At 42.3% G+C, this 20881-nt stretch overlaps 1 protein-coding gene across 1 annotated transcript in view; it reads right to left on the reverse strand.

Moving 5' to 3' along the window:
* Positions 1-5631: 5631 nt before the first annotated feature.
* Positions 5632-20881, reverse strand: part of LOC306765683 (NACHT, LRR and PYD domains-containing protein 3-like) — a gene marked incomplete at both ends in the record, with an annotated part of 40739 nt that continues 25489 nt past the window's right edge. Inside the window, 4 exons of the mRNA XM_079253167.1 lie at positions 5632-5789; positions 5887-6061; positions 15378-15862; positions 15993-16039. Of these exons, the coding sequence (XP_079109293.1) occupies positions 5632-5789; positions 5887-6061; positions 15378-15862; positions 15993-16039 (865 nt within the window). The remainder of the gene's footprint in view (positions 5790-5886; positions 6062-15377; positions 15863-15992; positions 16040-20881) is intronic.

Below are 20881 nucleotides of genomic sequence, written 5' to 3' on the forward strand. Positions count from 1 at the left end.
CAGACGCTCCAGGAAACTCTTCAAAACGAGGAGGTTCGAGTTGGAGAAAGTGAATTCTTAACCAACCAATACTGTGCTATTCCTTCAGGATTCAGAAAAGAATTCAGAATAAAGGGACATGTTGGTGAGTTGACTTCTAAAGACACCCTGAGTTTCAGCAGCTTGGAACATCAGATTGTGAGCGGTTTAAAGAAAGGCTATCCGGAAATGGAAATTGTGGAAGCAGTAATACAATCTGTGAGTCCTGGTCTGAAGCTAAGGAGCTATCTAGAAGGTAAACCAGATCTCACTCTGATGACCCTCAGACAAATATTAAGAGCACATTATGTGGAGAAAGATGCAACTATGCTTTATCATCAACTGACTAAAGCAGTGCAAGGACCTAGTGAGACACCACTTGACTTCCTCATTCGAGTGCTTGATCTGCGTCAAAAAGTCCTGTGTGCATCTGGTCGTGCACAATCTGGCCTGAAATATAACAAAGAGCTAGTCCAGAGCCAGTGTTTTCAGTCCATCATGACAGGCTTGGCGAACGCCAATATTAGAGCAGAGATGTGGATGTATTTACAGGATGAGAACAACAGTGATGAGCTGCTGCTACAAAAGATGCAGATTGCTCAATATAATGAAAGTGAGAGAGCTCAAAAGATAAAGACCACAAATAAGGCCTTGTACAAGGCAGGTCTGAACTCTGTAGAGCAGGGAGGGGTTGAAAACAACCCCCAAGTCACCCAAGTCTCAGAAAAACCAAACAAGGCAACTAAAGAAAACCCCTTGTTTACAAAAAATAGAGGAGAATAATACAGCAATAAGAGAACTTACAGGCCAAGTAGCTTCCCTGTTGCAAAGTGTCCACCGTGATAAAAATGACTTCTGATGAAAGCCAAAGTAAAGCACGTGCAAATAGCTTCCAGAGACCAAAGAGACAATGTGCAGCATGCCAACAGGACAAAACTGATTGTCAGCATTGTTATAAGTGTGGTAGTGAAACACATTGGGCAAAAGGGTGCAGGATGGCAAAAGAGCAGAAGCCGTCGGGAAACTGGCGGAGGTTGTGACTGAGGGACGTGCCACAACCAGAGAGCTGCAGTCCCATAGTGACCCAAGTCCTAAACTGATCCCAAAATCCATGACCAGGAATGCAGACATGCTTCAAAAAGAGACAAATAAACTTACTGTTAATCTTTCCCCCATACAGTCAAACATGAACATTAAACAAAAAGACCCATCAACCAATTCATGTAACACCCACACCAGACACATGAAGGTTGCACAACTGATTGGTAAGAAGTGTCTTGTCTGGTGCAAAATGAACAATGTTAAAACTCAAGCTCTGTGGGATACAGGAGCACAAGTGACTATAATGAGTGAAGCATGGATGTCCCAAAACTTACCTGATGCAAAAATCCTTCCTATCAGTGATCTGTCAAGCGAGACTCAACTCCTGGACTTGAGAGCTGCAAATGGCTCAGAAATTCCTTTTGATGGATGGGTGGAGGTTAATCTTAGTCTGTGTGGCCCAAAGGCTAAATCCACAGGGTCAAATAATATTTTAGTCCCAGTATTAGTGAGTAGAGACATTGTACAGAGACCTATAATAGGGTTTAATGCCATTGAAGAGATAATGAAAGAGAGGGAGGACCGGGTTCAGCCCAGTGAAAGACTAGCCTTGCTCAGAAACTCACTAAAACTAGGCACAAGAAAGGCAGAAACACTGTTGAGCTTAATCCAGGAAGTTACAGATGAAAATGCAACGTATGCAGTAAAGACGGGACGCACTTCTGTTGCAGTTCCAGGAGGTCAAACACAATGCATCAGCTGTCCTGTGAACACGGATCTTAAAGGGGTCACTGAAATGCTGTTTGAACCCGATGAGAACCTTTCTTTGGAGGAGGGGCTCAAAATATCCTGTCAACTGATCGATATTCCACCTTCGTCCCGCAAAGTGAAAATCTATGCCAGGAATACCACTCACCATGATATAACTGTGCCTAGTAGAACCGTGATTGGTAGCATACAGAGAATAACAAACTGTTTTCCATTGCTTACAGAGGAGCAACAAGTTAACTCTGTAACAGTTGAAAGTTCATTGGCCACGCCCAACTCCACCTCTGCAAAGTCCCAGAATGAGCCCCTGGACAAATTGTGGGATCCACCTGTTAATGTTGACCACCTGACAAGTGAACAACAAACACTGGTTAAAAGAATGCTCAGAGAGGAATCTTGTGTTTTTGCCAGAGACAAAGACGAAGTAGGGCATATTAAAAACCTCAAAATGGACATTAAACTAACTGACAATGTGCCAGTGGCAAAAACATATAATGCCATACCCCGACCGTTGTATGATGAGGTAAAATCTCACATCCAGGACTTGCTGAACAAGGGCTTCATCCGCAAATCCGTCTCTCCGTATGCGTCTCCAGAAGTTTGCGTGAGGAAAAAAAGACGGCAGTCTAAGACTCTGTATCGACTACAGGGGACTAAATAAAAAGACAATTCCAGATAGACACCCCATACCACGCATTCAGGAGATACTTGATGGGTTGGGTGGAAACGCATGGTTCAGTGTGTTGGACCAAGGAAAAGCTTACCATCAAGGTAGTGTGAGTGAGGACTCCAAGAAATACACAGCCTTTACAACTCCATGGGGGCTGTATGAATGGAACAGAATTCCATTTGGACTCACAAACACCCCCTCAGCTTTTCAGCGGAGCATGGAGGAGAGCTTAGAAGGTTTGAGGGACAAAATCTGTATCCCATACTTGGATGATGTTTTAGTTTATAGCAAGACATTTGCACAACATGTTGAGGATGTGAGGTCTGTACTAAAACGTCAGCAAGCCTGGGGCATTAAACTGAGACCAGACAAATGTGACCTTTTTAAAAGTGAGGTGCGCTACATTGGGAAAGTGATTTCAGCTGAAGGTTACAAGATGGATGACAAATTGGCATTAAAAACAACCCCTCCTACTAATATCAGAGAGCTGCGTAAACTTCTGGGATTTCTGGGGTACTATAGAAGTTACGTGCAAGATTTCTCTCGCCATGCAAAATGTTTATATGATCTACTGTCAGCAGGTGCAGCCCCAGACTTGGACTCAAAGACCAACTACCACTCAGCTAAGGTGAGACAGTCCCTCACAAATCAGAAAATAGTGTGGACTGAAATCCACCAGAACGCCCTGAATCGTCTAGTTGATGTGTTGACCAACCCACCAGTAATGGCTTACCCGAGATTTGAGGATCCATTTATTTTACATGTAGACGCTTCAGAGGAGGGACTCGGAGCAGTCTTGTATCAGAGACAGGAGGGCAAACTCAGAGTCATTGGATATGGCTCACGGACATTGACACCAGCAGAAAAAAATTACAGACTGCATTCAGGAAAACTGGAGTTTCTAGCGCTCAAGTGGGCTGTTGCAGATAGGTTTAGAGACTATTTGTTTTATGCTCCATCTGTAACAGTGTACAGTGATAATAACCCTGTCACTTATGTCCTAAAGCACAGCTAAATTGAATGCAACTGGCCATCGCTGGGTCTCCGAGTTAGCTGATTTCAACATTACGCTGAAGTACCATCCAGGAAAAAGCAACGCAGATGCTGTTTTCTTGTCCCGGACACCTGTGAGTATGGAGTCTTACATGTCTGAGTGCACAGAGAAGTATCTTCCTGAAGTGCTGGGTGCCATTTTCAGTGCAACTGAAACCCACAATCAATGCGATGTGGACTGGATCTCAGCTATTTCCTGCAGCCCATATGTTCAAGAGATGACAGCGGATAGTCATCTGGACATTAAAGTTACTCAGCAGGACTTACTGCAGGCACAGTTGCAAGACCCTGCAATATCCCATATTCTCCAAATGAAAAAGTTGGGAGGAAAACCAAACAGGAGAGACAGTAACATAAGAACAGAAAAAGTTAAGCAGCTGTCACATGAATGGAAAAGACTGCATGTCTCTCAAGAGGGTTTATTAAAGCGTAAAACAGCAACATGTTCCCAAATTGTGCTTCCAGAGCAGTACAAGGATTTGGTTTATAAGTACCTCCATTCTGAGATGGGTCATTTGGGGGTAGACAGGGTTCTACATCTAGCTAAGCAGAGGTTTTATTGGCCTAGAATGCAAACAGATGTAGAGTTTTTCATAACCCAGGTTTGCAAATGCAACGTTCAAAAGAAACCTGCAGTACATAGCAGAGCACCTATGTGTCATGTACATGCAACTGCGCCATTCGAAATGGTCTCAATAGACTACCTCCATCTTGAAAGGAGCAGGGGAGGGTATGAAAATATTTTAGTGATCTTAGATAACTTCACTAAGTTTGCTCAAGCCTACCCGACTCGTAACAAATCAGGCAAAACAGCAGCTGATAAAATCTTTAATGATTTTGCCTTAAAATTCAGATTCCCTTCTAAAATACACCACGATCAAGGCAAAGAATTTGAGAATCAGCTATTCAGACAACTGCAAGAATACACAGGTGTTGCAAAGTCAAAGACAACTCCCTACCATCCACAGGGGAACCCAGCAGAAAGATTTAATCGCACCTTGTTATCTATGCTGCGGACCCTAGATGAGGAGAAAAAGGAGAACTGGAGTGACTATGTAAATAAAGTTGTACATGCTTACAACAGCACCATCAGCGAAGCAACAGGTTACTCTCCTTTTTATCTGCTATTTGGAAGAAATCCCAGACTTCCAATTGATCTGATATTTGGATTAAATGACAAGGAAGGGTACATCTCACATCAGGAATATGCTCAGAAATGGCAACAACAAATGCAAGAGGCATATGAAATTGCATCCAAAACCATCAAAAAGACTACAGCGAGAGGGAAAATGTACTATGATAAAAAAAAGACAAAGTGCTGTCCTTTTACCAGGTGATAGAGTTCTTGTAAGGAATATGTCAGAGCGCGGAGGACCTGGAAAACTGCGCTCACATTGGGAAAAACAGATACATATAGTTGTCTCCCAAAAAGGGGAAAACAGTCCGGTTTATGAAGTAAAGCATGTAACATGCGCCACAACCAGACACACTCTCTTGTGGAGCGGGCCATCAGGCTGCTAAAGTGGAGGTGGAGGTCCATCGATGCATCAGGAGGCAGCTTGTGCTACTCACCTGCAAATGTGTCAAAAATTGCGCGGGCATGTGCTGTGCTGCGTAACATGGCACTAAATGCAAACGTTCCCCTGCCAACACCAGACCCTACTATTGTCCCCGACCTCGAACCCCATCCCCTTGTGTTTGAACCAAATGCTGCAGATGTACAACAGCGTCTGGAAGTGATGCAATGCTTATGACATAAGAGGTAAAGAATTTTCATTTATTTACAAGTTTCTTTAGTGCAGTGCCTATGTCTTTCAAGGCAGACTTTATTTTTCTTTCAACTCCGTAGCCAGCTGTTTTATGGCACTGATTGTGTCCCTCTGCACCTGCAGGACTTCTTCTGTGAGGACACGGCTGCTACGAGGGGGCGCATGAGGTGCCGTGACGTCAGGGGCGTCCCCATCTCCAACCACAGCTGTGGTACTACTGCTCTAGCTGAACACCCAGGAACTATAGTGGAAATGCATTGACACTAAATAAACTGGTGGCATTCATATAAAAGTTGTCTGTACATGTTCATTTTATAATTTGAAATTACCAGCATCATCCGGAGCCTGTTGCACGTGTGCTTCTGGGTCCCCCTCTGCCTCAGACACCACTCCACTCAGTAGGGACTCTCCGATTAGCCCTGCCAGCTTCTCAGCTGTGGGAGTGAGCTGCGGTATTTCCCTTCCTCCACCTGTGGTGCACACACTATGTTTGTGGAGAGCAATGCACTTCTTTGCCTCCTCTTTGATGTCGGACCACTTTTTTTTTAATCTCCGGGACCGTCCGGCCTTCTGAGGAGACGGCATTTACTGCATCGGCCACCTGCTGCCATCTCTCTGCCTTTCTGGCATTGGTGATGCCTGTCCCATGTCCGTCAAATAACACCTTTTTACGTTTTTCAATGTTTTTGATGATGACCTCTACCTCATACTCCATGAAGTTTCTATTTTTTGTTCTTTTGCCCTGCTGAGCCACCATGGAAATGAGATACTGAATATTCATCTGAGGCGTTTAACTGACCTTTTATAGTCATCATGAGGGCAGAGAAATGCACTTCCTCACCTGCTCCAGATTTAGTGTTGATCCTGATTTATGAAGGGAAACGGGTGTGGAATGTGGTGCACACTGCTTCGTAAAGGGAAGTTTTTTTGCGCCGCATTTCCTGTTTTCCGTACGTACGCCACCTGTAGACAGCGTTGCTCCGCACAGTTTGATAAATGAGGCCCCTGGACGGGTTTTCTATGTCCACCTTCTGCTTCTGGGACTCAGACCGGATCCAACAGTCCAGCACTGGAGTCTCAGACTGGTAGCGGGTCCTGCAGGTCTGCAGGGACCATGTCCAGTTCTGTCCCAGATCAACGCTGCAGCTGACGGTAACGTCATCAAATATTACTAAATATTTAAACATTAAGTATTTTTCATTTTATTTTTATTTATGTAAAATAAATTGAAACATGTTTCTTTCCTGAGTCTTTAGGATTCAGCTTCATTTGTATCGAAGAAAAAAGAGTTTATTTTATTTATTACAGAAAACAGAATCTGGAACAAAATGAGAAAAAAAATTTCACCTGAAAAACTCACAAGCAGCAGATTGTTATAAACACGACATTTTATATGTTTCATTATTATCAAAAACAGAATTTTTTAATATAAATATTTAAAAAATCAAAGAAATGGAAAAAACTGGAAAACTTCAGGTGTAAAATTATGAACACATTTAACCAAAAGTTTAAATATTTTTTATAGGGGTGGGACTTGATTAGAAAAATTGTCCAATTAAATGCAGACTTTGTAGTTAATTAATCTCAATTAATTACATTTTAAAGGCAGAACAAATTTTGTCCCAAAAGCAACATTTTTTTCACTTAAATGAATTTTAATCAAATTAAATAGTAAAATAATCTTGGAAACAGGCTTTGTAATGAATGAATCTGGATGAACAGGACAGGACTGGAACATTGACAGGAACCACAGTGAGCGTGATGGAAGTCACAGCAGGACTGTGGAAAACTCTGGAATGACAGAGAGTCCATGTCAGACTGACGTGGCTGAACAGTTTGTGAACTGTGACGATGGTGGAAAAGTTTTTAGAAGATCTAAAATGATGAGACAGAAGAATCCACACAGGTGAGACGGCGTTTCCCTGTAAAATCTCTGCTAAACGTTCCACAGAACAGAACATGTGGGCCCACAGCAGAAGCCAGAAGACATATTCATGCAGAATATGTGGTGAAGGTTTGGCTCAGCGTAGCAAAGTGACTTGTCCCAGCAGAGTCTGTTGGAGAAATTATTATGAGTTTGGTTTGTATTAAGTATTAGACATATATGCATTGATTTGCTGTGATCCTGCTGTGTTTTGTGTCTATGCACAAAGCTTTCTTTAAGTCATATGATCCTTGTCTGGAATGTGCAGACAAAGTCTGAGACAGGAAGAGTTTCATGCAGGGCATCTGTTTTTGTCAACTGCTTGGTTGACCAGTTGTCTAAAGGTTAGAGGTTAAAGGTAATAAAGTAATATAGTGAGTGATTGATGCTTAGTGAGTTCAGTTTAGTCTTAAATAAGAGATAATGATTGTTTCATATGGTCTGCCCAGCAACTAGGAGGAGTTAAGCATGGTTTATAATTGGGTGTTACTTCAGCATCTGCAGAGAGAGTTCTCTCTCCAAGCTCCAGCGTGTGCTTGTATTAGTTTATAATAAAATGTTCATTGTAAGAAGACAGTTGACTCTTAGATGTATTACAACTTCTCAAGACCAGAGTATTTTCCACCACAGTTTTTGGGGGCTCGTCTCGGGATCCTGCATCAGTCCGCCCAGGTTGGGGATAGACGGGTTGGCCACCTGAATCCACAGATTCATCCTAAGAACCTCAATTAGAGAATTTCAGAGGACAGGACGTCTTTCTCCCACCCGTGGTCGACTACGCCAGGACTCCTTCTGAACCAGTGTGAAAAGACAATGGTGAGAAGTGTTATTCTAAATTTATATTAATTTTCAGACTCAAACTGGAGTCAAACATTACTAGAAATTTATCACAAATTAATAATCAATATCTTAATTAATAATCACAATATTTTTCTGTTTTGTGGTCAATTGTCTTCATTATTCTCATTGTGACAGGGATTCTCCTCCTCACCTCCTCATCGAAAGAATAACTCAAAGGATAAGAGAATAACTTAAGACGAGATCAGGTTGACGTCATAAATAAAATCCTGTGAGTTTAAGTTAAGTTTAGGTTAAAGTTTAAGTTAAAAATCGTGAGTAACAAGACCAAGTCGTAAGTGCTGTGAGCTAGACGTAGCAAGACCAGACCAGTAAATATTGTGAGTTACAAGACCGAGACCAGTAAATTAGTCAGTAAGTCCTGTGAGCTTGAGAAGCAAGACCAGGCCAACCTTGAGTTAGAAGATTGAGAGGAAAGCGATCTTGAGTGAGGAGGAACAGAGAAGAAACTGTGTGGGAGACATTGAGAATTTTGCCTGATAATTCTACAAAGGTGTGGGATTGACCCTCTGTGTACATCCGCTGCAAACAGAACTAGTTCCTTTGCAGTAGGAGGTTGATGTACAGCACCATTAAAGAGTTGAAATCTCTGTCTTCATGTGAGGGGAAACTGGGGTGGTTGTGTAAAATTTCCTGTGTTAAACTTGATTGGACTGATTGTGTGGAGAATTAAAACCACGTCTTGTGAAGCCACACCGGACTCTCGCAGGAGAGCCTAGAAGCTTGTGTGGGGGTAGACAAACGTGGGGGCACGACCCATTCACATGCATTCATCCAACTGTTGAAGTGAATTGTTTGTGTAAAATCTAATTTACTGCAGTAAGAAAAAACAACAACAACAAAAATAAAAAATGTATGAGAGAGGGAAGTGAGGAAAAGAGTGTGTTCATTAAAGGCCTTCTGCTCACTGAAGGAGATGATGTCATAGCATGTTAGGCAGAAACAAACATATAAATCCTGTGTAAAATAGCTGCTTGTGCTTTTCTTCCTAAAGCTTTTATAAGAGCATAAAAGCCACTCCCTGTATGAATGTGGAACCTTTTCCTAATGGAAAAGCATTCTTTATTATCACCTGAGAACATTTTAAAGAGCAACAACATATTAAGAATGAAAAATCTGAAATGTGAGAGATTTGATTTATAGTATTAGGAACTTACTATGTTAAATTACTGTACATTGTGTGGGCAATAAGCTTAGGTTTCTGTCTGTTCCCTTTCAGACATTCATAAGGTGATTTTTATTCCTTTACTACTGCAATTATTAATTTATGCCTAGCATGTCTAAATAAATCTAGATAAACTGGAAATAAATAATGCAGCTGAAGGATGCTGAAAATAAGCATAATGTTAGGAAAAAAAGAAAATTCTTGACCTTAAAATAGGAATGGTGAACCAACGTAACTTTGCTAGAGTAAATTTCCCTTGCAATAAGTTCACTTTAGCTAAATGTGAGCTAACGGCGAGAAGAGAAGTTCTCAGAACAAGTGTATCTTCTTAGCAAGATCATGTTCAGCTTTCCCAGGAGAGAACTGAGTTATGAATCCACTGATAATATAGTCTCACACACACAATTACAATGTAATGTTCAAGTTACATGATGTTCACAGCACAGAACATGGTCCACATAATGTGTTTGCCACAGGATTCAGAAGAAAACTATTATAATTATGAGGCTATGATCTTTATTTTCCCCTTACTGGAGAAGAAAATACACTACATGACCAAATGGTTCAGTCTCAAAAGCTCGTCTGCTGTATGGTGTTGGACACATTGCAGCGTTCCCTTCTAAACCCTTGTCAGCATGCAGCTTGGTCCACAGGGTCCTAAAATTGTCTATCCTGCCTGAGGGGATTCAGAGGAGGGGCTGGGGGAGAGTGAGTTCTTGATCCGGGTCACTGCAGAGTTCTGGGTGTCACGCGTGGTCAGTCAGGAGACTGGAGCAGAAACGGTCCCTACAACCTACAGCATCATTCCACCTCCCCTCTGTGACCGATCTAAGTCCTGGAGCAGAACCTGATATGCAGATGTGGCTGCATGGACCCGGCCGCTGCTGATGGGGCCCGGAGATCCCAGAACCAGAGGGTCTGGCAGAGCCCTGTTGGTTGTGACTGTGAACAGTGTGGATATGGCTTCTATGGTGGACATTTGAGCTGGATTTTCACCTTTGACCTCTGGAGGTGATGGATCCTCCTTGTCCTCAGACTGTGTTTCAGTTGTGGAATTTTCTGGAAGTAAAAGACTAACGAATGTGGCCGGCAGGCAGCACAAGTCCCACCACAACTACAGAATCAGATGATGTTTTCTGGAATAAGCTGCACCCTGATTCTGTCAGAAAGACTGTTGGGTTCACTCAGTTCTCTGTGGAAAACCTGGATCTCCTTCCTTGAACTTATGCCTACTTTCTGATCCTTTACATGTTACTCTTAATTAATTACACATATGAATCTGATTTATCTACCAGGAAGCTTTGATGAACATGTGTCGGGCACTTCCTGGCATGAATTTCTGATTGTATGCTGATTGGAGGAGAGCATGGTGGCTGTGGCGCGTCTGACTCCTGAGCAGATCGAGTGATACGAGCTGAATGATTATCCACAAGACCAGGCCAAGGAATGAGGCCCTACAACCAAACATTTACTCACTGTTTCTGCTTAGCTTTATACCACATTTATGAGCATGCATAAAATTTTGCACTCCTGCAGACTTCTGCAACTGAACAATGACACAGACATCTCTGCTCTGCTGCAGGGAAGCTGAACAGTTCATACAGACTAGTCAACTTCTGGCACGCTGTGCCTTATAAAAAAAAAAAAAAAAAGTGATGAATACTAAGTTTTTAATGTTTGAGACAGAATAGATGTCAAGAGAAAACAAAAACACGAGAAAAAAATAAGCCGCTATATGACATTAAATAAGAAGGTAGCTTTGTAATTTCCCGACTTCAGTGAATGCAACACAAGTACAACAATCTCTGTGTTTTATTTGCTGACAGCTGGTGTTTTATCCCTAATCTGAACTCATTATTTTGAATTAAAGCAGATATGCTCAGCGGTTAAAATACACATCAGATGACTTTTGTTTAAAGAGTAGAACCAACTCTTGCGATGGCTGCCAGTAAACAGACCAGTCTCTTAGTTAACACGCTTAATAAGTAAACAAACAAGTCATTTAAGCCCTGTATGTCCTCAAAATAACATGAATATGAGGCAGATTATTTGAACAGTATTGATACTTCCAAAGTTAAGCTAACTATGCTAAACAGTTAGCCTTGGCCTTTTCTTTGCATTAAAATCATTAAGGAAGAAATGCTGCTGTGAGTGTGTGCACGTACATGTGTGCGTCGTGTTGTTGTAGATGTAACCATCAGTATTAGAAGTTTGTTTCTAAATGCTGCTTTAGTTCAAATGTAGATAGAAAACAAACAGCTTTATTATGACCTGAAGGTCTCTGGCTGTTCAGTACCTGAAGTCCAGCTGTTAAAGATGGGTTTACATCTTGTTGCTTTATGCTTATGCTTATGTTCACAATATATTTGGAATAGAAAGCCAGTCTTATTATGATCTCAGTTTTGTGTGTGTTGCTCCTGAATGGGTCTGTTGGAGTCTGAGAGAGACAAATCAGAGTAAACCATGAGACTAAACTAGACTACATTACTGATTAAATCAACAGTTCTGAATGAGCTTTATTTAATATATGCAGAGATTCTTCAGTGTGGTTCTGCTTCTGTCATTTAGCAGACATGACATAAACAACACGAGCAGTAAATCAGAAAGGAAATTCCAGCATGGATAAGTGTTGGTCAGACTGCTGGGAGTCCAGTTTGACACATGTCCTGCTATGCAGTGCTAGAGGATTTTTTTCTGGTTGTTGGTTAAGATGAGACTACCTGATAGGAACTTTGCAATAAGTAATTAAATGAATTTGGTTACTTTGAATGCTTACCTACCAGATAACTGAGTGGCCCTAACTGTTGCTTTGTATTGTTCATGTTTTACTCCATGACTGTTTAGCTGAAACTGACTATCCTCTGCACCCCCCAGGCCTGGTCCCTGACCGACCTCTAGTTGACCCTGACTTGATTTTCCTTTTGATGCTGTTTGCTCTGACTGTGACACGGTGGAGGCTGCAGCTCTCCCGTCTCAGTTCTCGTGCTTACTTGAGCTTACTCTTTAGCTGAAAACAAGTCCATGTTTTGGCGCTCTCTTATGAATGACTTTCTGGATGCCATTTTCCTGAATGTTTTCCTCCCACAGGTTGCAGACGGGGAAATTTCCTTCTGGCTCTCTTTTCAGATCTTCCTTGGACCAAAAGTACTTTTTCTGGTTCTGATGTACATGCGCATGCGTAACATGGAAACATGGGCCTTTTTGTTATTCTTTTTGCAGGACCCTCACCCAAGCGGGCATGGTTCCTTCCAAGACTGCCTGTTCAGACACAGCTCTGTGTGAAAGTAATGTTTTAACATACTGTCCTAACCTCATAAGAACCCTTTTCAGGCATTTGCACACAGGTGAAAGCTGCCCTTCATGAATCAGCATCTACGCAGCTCTATTCACTTCATTTTGTCCTGATAAGAAGCTTTAAACATCAGCGCTGGAACCAACATCGATGGTTTAGGCCATTTCAGGTTTTCCTGGCGACCCAGACAGCGGTAAAGGTCGCAGAGTGAGCTGCTTGGCACTACAGATTGCTTGAATCTCCTGAAGCTCTTCAGTCTGAAATTACAGAAGAATAACGCACCACCCAACAAAGGGCAGAATAATCCCTGTGGTTGCGTGGGTAAGTGAGATAGTCTACTCTCACACCTGAAGACCAGCCTTCGCTCTCAAGCAAGATCAGTGAAAGGTGAAAGAAGCGCTCCACTGCAACTGTGACATGCCAAGTCCCACCAGAAGGCCGACAGTGTCTTCACTACACCTCTGTCACCCCCTAAGAGGAATGATTTGTTTCCACTTTTCTTACATTTATTGTTAGATTTTGAAGCTGAAGCAAATGGCTCCTCACTATTGTAATTTCTGAAAGATTCTTTTAAAACCCGACAGGCATGAGGCTCCTGTTGTTTTGAGAATGTTGTCTTCTGTATGTATTTTTGCGTTCTGATAATAATTTCTCTTCTTATTGTTGGTCCTGTAGGACCAAGAGGAGGGAGAGTGTTGGAGAAATTATTATGAGTTTGGTTTGTATTAAGTATTAGACATATATGCATTGATTTGCTGTGATCCTGCTGTGTTTTGTGTCTATGCACAAAGCTTTCTTTAAGTCATATGATCCTTGTCTGGAATGTGCAGACAAAGTCTGAGACAGGAAGAGTTTCATGCAGGGCATCTGTTTTTGTCAACTGCTTGGTTGACCAGTTGTCTAAAGGTTAGAGGTTAAAGGTAATAAAGTAATATAGTGAGTGATTGATGCTTAGTGAGCTCAGTTTAGCTTCAGAGGAGATAATGATTGTTTCATATGGTCTGCCCAGCAACTAGGAGGAGTTAAGCATGGTTTATAATTGGGTGTTACTTCAGCATCTGCAGAGAGAGTTCTCTCTCCAAGCTCCAGCGTGTGCTTGTATTAGTTTATAATAAAATGTTCATTGTAAGAAGACAGTTGACTCTTAGATGTATTACAACTTCTCAAGACCAGAGTATTTTCCACCACAAGTCCATGCAGGTAAAAAGCCTTTTAGCTGCACTACCTGTGGAAAACGGCTTTCTTCTACAAGTCATCTGACTGTTGATATGAGAAGCCACACAGGTGAGAGGCCTTCTTCCTGTCACACCTGTGGAAAATGTCTCAGTGGGAAGCGTCCACATGCCAAGCCACAGCGGCCAGAAGCCGTATTCCTGGAAAATATGCGCTAAAAGTTTCAGCCAAAGTTCCAGAGAAACAGGCCACATGGCGGGACGCCTCTCCCCAATGACGTGCAGGGAAACGCTGGAAAAGCCCAACTCCACGTTCACATGAGAGCTGGTGGCCCATCAATGCTTTGTACACTAAAGTGATTCTTTTCAGATGCTCACTATGATTGTTTCTATCAGCTGGAGGAGACGAGCCTCTCAGAAGGCTTTCCAGTCTTTTCCTCTTGTGGATGTTTTTCTGCTGGAAATACAAAGAGACGTCAGCAGAGAGGAGGCTCCTCAGCTTGTAGCGTCTGTGTCAGTGATGCTAGAAATGTTGGCCTTTGTTTTGTCTTCTTGTCCACATTCAACTCTCAGCTGTGTCATGTTGTTGGGAATTCCTCCCACACTTTACTGAGACATGACAAAACGTCAGCAGCAGTGTTCTGCAGCAGCGGTGTGTTCTAACCAGCGTGTCGCGTCTGGATCACCTTTTCTACAACATTAAACACAGCCATCAGACAAGCGGACGCTCTCCTGTCCTTCTCATTAAAACAAGACACTTTTCAATCAATAAAAGCCCTTTGAATGTTTCTGGCAGTTTGCTGATTTCATCTGGAAAGTATTGATAAGTGCGTGTGATCGGCCACTAAGTATGTGTACTGGAATAGTAAGACTTAAGATCTTCAGCTGGATCTTTCTGCTTTTACTGACAACACAACACTTGTAGTTTCATACTTTCATAGATTGTGGATCAGTTTGATCAGGTGGAACTGATCCACAATCAGTGTTAGGTCCTAACTGGACAGACGGACGTCCCAGAAGTGGGACGGACTTTGACTTGTTTGACTTCCAAGCTAATGACGACGTCTAACCTTTCTTTTCTTTCTTTAGGTAGAATTTGAGAAAAAGGAAGAAATGAAAGTGAAAGTAATTCCAGGAAGCATCAAACATTAGAATGAAATGCTCTGAAATCATTTCACTTTCTGATATTAAGAGCAAACTAGAAGAAATAAAGACTGAAATGATTGTGAGAGTTTTTATTGAGATAAAAGGAAACATTTGGAGAATGTGACACAAATCAATAATGCATCTTTAATTCAACATGTAACTGCAGCCGACATGAGCTGAACACAACATCCTGATACTCAGTGTGAAGCTTTGACTGGAAACAGACAGAAAAACAACATGTGGATTCTGGAAGAAGCTCAGCTTCCATCTTTAAAGGACTGAAGAGGAAGAAGTTTCCAAGAATCATTTAGAAGAGTTTCACACACAAACTGAATCTGAAAAGATGTTTCTGAGTGAAAGAGACAGACATGTACAGCCTGAAGCATCTGTTCATCAGCTTCTCTGCTGCCAGCAGAGTCTTTACACTCCACACAGAGACACCCAGGAACCAGACCAGGAACCAGACCTGGAACCAGACCAGGAACCAGACCAGGGCCAGACTCTAAATCCAGCATAGAGAGGATGAGTGAATGTGGTGATGAAGGTGTGGAGGTGGATCAGGGAGTCAGAGGAGACTCTGTAGAAGGACAGAGAGCCAGCAGGACAGTCCACATACACTGCTACTCTGTTAGAGACAGAGGAGGAGGAGGAGGAGGAGGAGATGGGTGTTTCTCTGTTATTGTGCCTGACAGAGTAGCCTCCATCATCAGAGCATCTCAGACTCCAGGACTGATCATTACATCCAAACCCAGACCTCCTGCTGATTTCTCTGTAACTCACTGCTATATGAACGTCTCCTCTCCACTCCACCTCCCAGTAGCAGCGACCAGTCAGAACATTTTCACACAGCAGCAGAGGATAAATAAATCTGTCTGGATGATCAGGATATGACTGAAACTCCAACACACGTGTCACCTTCCTGTTGTTGTCAGACAGTTTGAGGTCTCTGCTCACTGTGTTGACGTCGATGGTGAGTGGACAGGAATCTGATGGAGAGAACAAACACAATCCAGCTGCACTTATTGATCTATTGACACTTTGATGTGACTGATGAATGAGTGATGGGACGGTGTGAAGATGGTTGAATGTGATGAATCCAGTGAAAAACACACTTACACTTCCTCAGACCTGGTCTCAACCATGCTTCTCCAGCAGGCTCCACCCTGAAAGGAGGAGGGGGGTCAGAGCATGCTAACATGGACATGACATGTCTCTCATTTAGACCCAACCACAGCACTGCTTCAGCCATCACCTTCATCACTACTGATAGAATCACAGCTTTAGATCAGAACAAACTATTGTGCTGCTTTATTTGTTGACTTATCAAAAGCATTGTGTGTGTCTGATCGGGAGGACCGGGATAATTCCTGGTGGGCCGGACTTATGTTTGGGCAGCAAGGGCCGCTGGTTTTCCTATTTATTTATCATTTGTTTATCACCAAGCATCATTAGACTGTTAATAACAAACCTGCAGAGAACAGAGCAGTTTTTATTCTTTATTCATAAGGATTAGATCTCCATGGACACTAATTTGCTTGATATTTAATATTCAGAAAAGGAAATTCTGATGTAAAGAATAGAGTTGGAGATTTCCCCTTTAACTCTGCTTTTTATTTTTGTGAAGTTGTGATGAAACTGTTTACTTACAGTGAAAAAAGAGTTTATAGTGTTATTAGAAAGTAAAACTCTTTCTATTATCTTCTATTTAATGTTTAATATTTTATGTATGACTTTATCTTTAAGGTTTGGACATCTATGAACATTTATTGAACAGAATGTAGATTCTGATTTTGTTCTAAAAGATGTGTTGGAGATGTTCAACAACATCTGAGTTGAAATAAATCTGAATTATGAAACAATCCTTACTTGCACTAAATTGGAGATATTTTAGAAAACTAGACTGGATTAAAAGGGGTTGCAGAGCAGTGTGCAAGTGTAGACTTAACATGTAAGGTTATCATTGGTTGGTTTTAAAAGGTCATAGTGGGCTGGTCTGAGGCATAAAACTCCAGGGCTGAAAATGAGTCCCACTCCGGATCTGCAGTTGATCACAATATTCTGCTGAATAGATTACGCAATCTAGGTTTCCATACGAGTAGCTGTGATTGGTTCTCTGACTACTTATCATCGAGGCGTCAATGTGCAAAGTCTGGTTGTCACGCGGTTCTGTGCTCTTAACAAGGATGATGGTGCAGTCATCGCTCCGTTGAGGTGCTTTATTTACAACTCCTCCTAGGGCTGCTCCATTATGGTCAAAATAATAATCACAATTATTTGGACTGAAACTGAGATCTGGATTATTTAACACAATTCTCCATTATCTTTAACAAGATCAATTTATTTAACATTAAACAGGCTTTTAAACAATGTCTTTAGGATTCCACATCTTTTAGTAAACAAACAACATGAAGCTTTGTCTTGACAAAGTGCAAATACTGATGTAAACTCAACAGATAAATATAAACTATGTTGTAGTGAACTTCCACAACCTACTGCCATTATTCTACATTGCACCTGCAGCCGGAGGCGACTGGGAGACTGGCCGCCGGGTGCTTTAGGACGGGGAGAGGCTCCCGCTGTTCCTTCCTTACAGTAACTGCAGAACAATATGTGCCTTCAAGTCAGTCCCCAAAACACCAGAAAAGTCTCCAATAACTCCAGTAAAAGTCGCTAGATTTGTCGCTTTGAACAAAAAAGTCACCAAGGGGGTTTGAAAGTCTCCAGATTTAGAGAGAAAGTCGCCAAGTTGGCAACAGTGTCTGAATGAAAGCAAAGCGGCTGTGGGAGGAGTTTACAGCACAGCGCTGCAACGCCAGAGACGCTCGATTAGCAGCTGAAGACAGCAGGAGAGGAAACTGCAGAGAGGAAAGAAATCACACCCTTTTATTTTTATCATCGTTGGAAACCCAGATCGTCACTGAGATTAAAATCTGATTAATCTTCCAGCCCTAACTCCTCCAAAGTGCAGCAATATATACAGTGTCCCGTCCCAGTATGTACAATATTTACAATATGTACAAGATCTCACCAATAGTTCTCTAGATGCCAGCTTCACAATACACATTCCAACCTACTCGCCACCCTGCCAGCTCAGAAACGAGCTCCTTATAAACATCAAGCTCCTCCCCTAACAGGAAGCTTCCCAGTTACCACAGATAGTAGGCTTTTTCTGAAACACCGTTTGTTCTCCATAACAAATATGCATACCAAAACATTCCACAAAGGAAACACATTTAAACATTCCCAACATCAGTAGAATCATCATAACACAGGTCAAAATAAACAGGATTATTCATGTGATACGGCGTTTCAGTGCATCACGTGACGGTGACGTCACTGCCGCATTGCGACAGGTTGACGTCTTAAACGCGGCCCGAGCGTTGCCTCGGTTTTCACAAACTACCAGCAGGCCTGGAGATGCACGGTAAGTAACTGTCCAGCAGCTTATTCCCAGTATTAGTAAGGAGACAACTGGGTGTGCTCCCCTAATGATCTGCTAACAGTAGGTGGAACGTCGGGAATGCGGCTGCTAACCGGTACTGTGGGTGTGTCTCTGGTGGCGTGATGGTCCTCAGGACCACCGTCAGGTAGGTACAAGTGTGTGTGTGTGTGTTTGGTGTCGGTCTGCAGGGTGTGTCACAAGGCTTCTTTGTCACACTACTAATTTTAAGTTCTGACATCGTACCTGTAACTAAAGGTGTACCACCAGGGTCTGTATCGGGACCTTTTCACCGTTTCTGTCTCGGGCCGATAGGAGCTGCCTTTGTATTTTAGATGTTTGTGACCAACGCATGTTTTTATCTTTGTGTTCTTAATGCATGTTTTTCTGTGGTTTATGTGTTTGTTTTTATGGACTTTTTGGCCATGGATTATGAACAATGGAGTGCAGCTCCGCCCTGTTACGTTTCCCCTTTCCCAATTATGGTGGATTGGTGGACAATAAAAAGGACCGATTCAGCAACAGGTGAGACCGATCAGCGGAAAGAGATCTCTTGGAGCGCGGACAACCGGCAATGGAGAAACGGAAACGCCTGCTTCAAGATAAGTAAAGGGACGAACCAAACCCTTAGGACATAGTGTGGATGCGTTAAGAAAAGAGACAAACAGTTGCCGATTATCTCACTCCGGGTTTCTCTTGGCAGGACTTCAGACTCTTGGCACAGCGGGGCCAAGCAACGCGGACACCGCAGAGCAAAGAGATCCTCCGCTTGATGCAGAAGGAGGAAGGACTTAGCGCCGTCACATGCCGCCACACACATTCACAAGATGCTGGTTCGCCTTCTAGGAGGATTGTGGACAGGGGCTTACAAGGGACTCATAAGGACCGGGTGCCCTGTCCCCTCCATTTATTGGGTTGGACTATTTTATTTCTTTTATCCTTTTTAAATTCACGTTTTAGCTTTAAGTAAGAGAGTGAATAAACTCCTTTGTTTTTAAATTCCACTGTCATTCGTGTGTGTGTTGGTGTGGCCCGGGGATCAACTGGAAGTCACAACTTGTGACATATTAACAATATAATTCCTTCTCTTAGTGACTGTCATGCCCGCTGATATGCAGATGACACTATCCTGTATTGTACTGCTGACTCGATGGCCACAGAGAAACTCCAGCTTTCTTTTAATATTCTTCAGGAGGCTCTTATCAGCTTAAAGCTGGTTTTAAATGACAAAAAGACTAAATTGATGTTATTTTCCCGTTCCAGAAACATGGACGGCAGCAACACATTTTTATTTTTATCTAGCAGGGACGGCTCTCGCATTCAGCGAGTCACTGAATAGAAGTATGTCGGCCTCTGGAGAGATGAAAAATGAACCTTTAGGTACCATGTCAATGCTCTTGTCTCCGCTCTACGACCCTCTACGGCTTCCTGTATGGGAACAAATCATACCTATCCCTAACTGGCAGGAAGAAAACAGTTGCCTGTCTTTTTATCAGGGTTGGATTACGGCGACATCATCTATAGACATGCAGCAGCAACAACCCTCAAACCTCTGGACTCCATCTACCTCTCTGCTCTCAGATTTCTTACCGGGGAGAGCTATGACACCCACCACTGCCTCTTCTATCAGAAGGCTGGCTGCTCCTCTCTCAGTGACAGATGCAGGAAACACTGCTATTTTTTATTTTTAAGGCTCTGACTGGAAAACTGCCTCCATACATTTCATCCCTACTAGAGAGGAGCTGTGGGTTTGATCCCAGTCGTTCCAGTAGCCTGACCTCTTTAAAGTCCCGTTTGTTTGAGTTGGGCCTTCTCTTTTAATGCTCCAGATACATGGAACACTTCAGTAATCTCTGGGACTGGAGATCATCCCATCTTTTACTGATTTTAAATGTTTCATGTCTGACTTTTTAAATTCATCATGGTCTTGTTGTTGTGAAGTATTTTTTATTAGTTTTATACAACCACGTCATTGACTTCAAACTTTTATTTATATTTATCTTTGTGAAGTCATCTGGATTTGTTTTGATTTTATTGTTCTATGTTTATGATGTGTTGCTGTAAACTCATTGTCCCTGTAAATGAGGGAAACCTCAGTGACTAACCAGCTCAAATAAAGGTTAAATAAATAAGTGACAGCTTGTCATTTCTGGGAGCACATGTATAGAGAAGAAACTGACTGAACGGGGGTGAAGAGGGTCTGGTGTGAACAAGACGGGAGCTCATATGCAGGCTCTGAAATAATGGCACACATTGATGGAAAGATCAGTTAGCTGACAGGAATAAACCTGCAAACAGGTTAAGAGGATAAAGTAGTGACAGAAACATGATGGAAATACTTTAGAAGAAGGAATCTGAAGTGAAATGTGTCCAACAGGCAACAATACAGGCTGTGGAAATAAAAAGCAGCATGATGGACTGAGGCTGCAGCAGAGGCCGACCGATGGAAGAAAGGTTGGAGAAAAAACTCACTAATTCTGGAAAGAAGAGCAGAAAAACCAGATCACACATTTAGGAACTGTTGTGGAAAATTGTTATGAGTTTGGTTTGAATTAAGTATTAGACA

Source organism: Telmatherina bonti, assembly GCF_933228915.1.
Source record: "Telmatherina bonti genome assembly, chromosome: 14".
In the NCBI taxonomy this organism is placed as follows: domain Eukaryota; kingdom Metazoa; phylum Chordata; class Actinopteri; order Atheriniformes; family Telmatherinidae; genus Telmatherina; species Telmatherina bonti.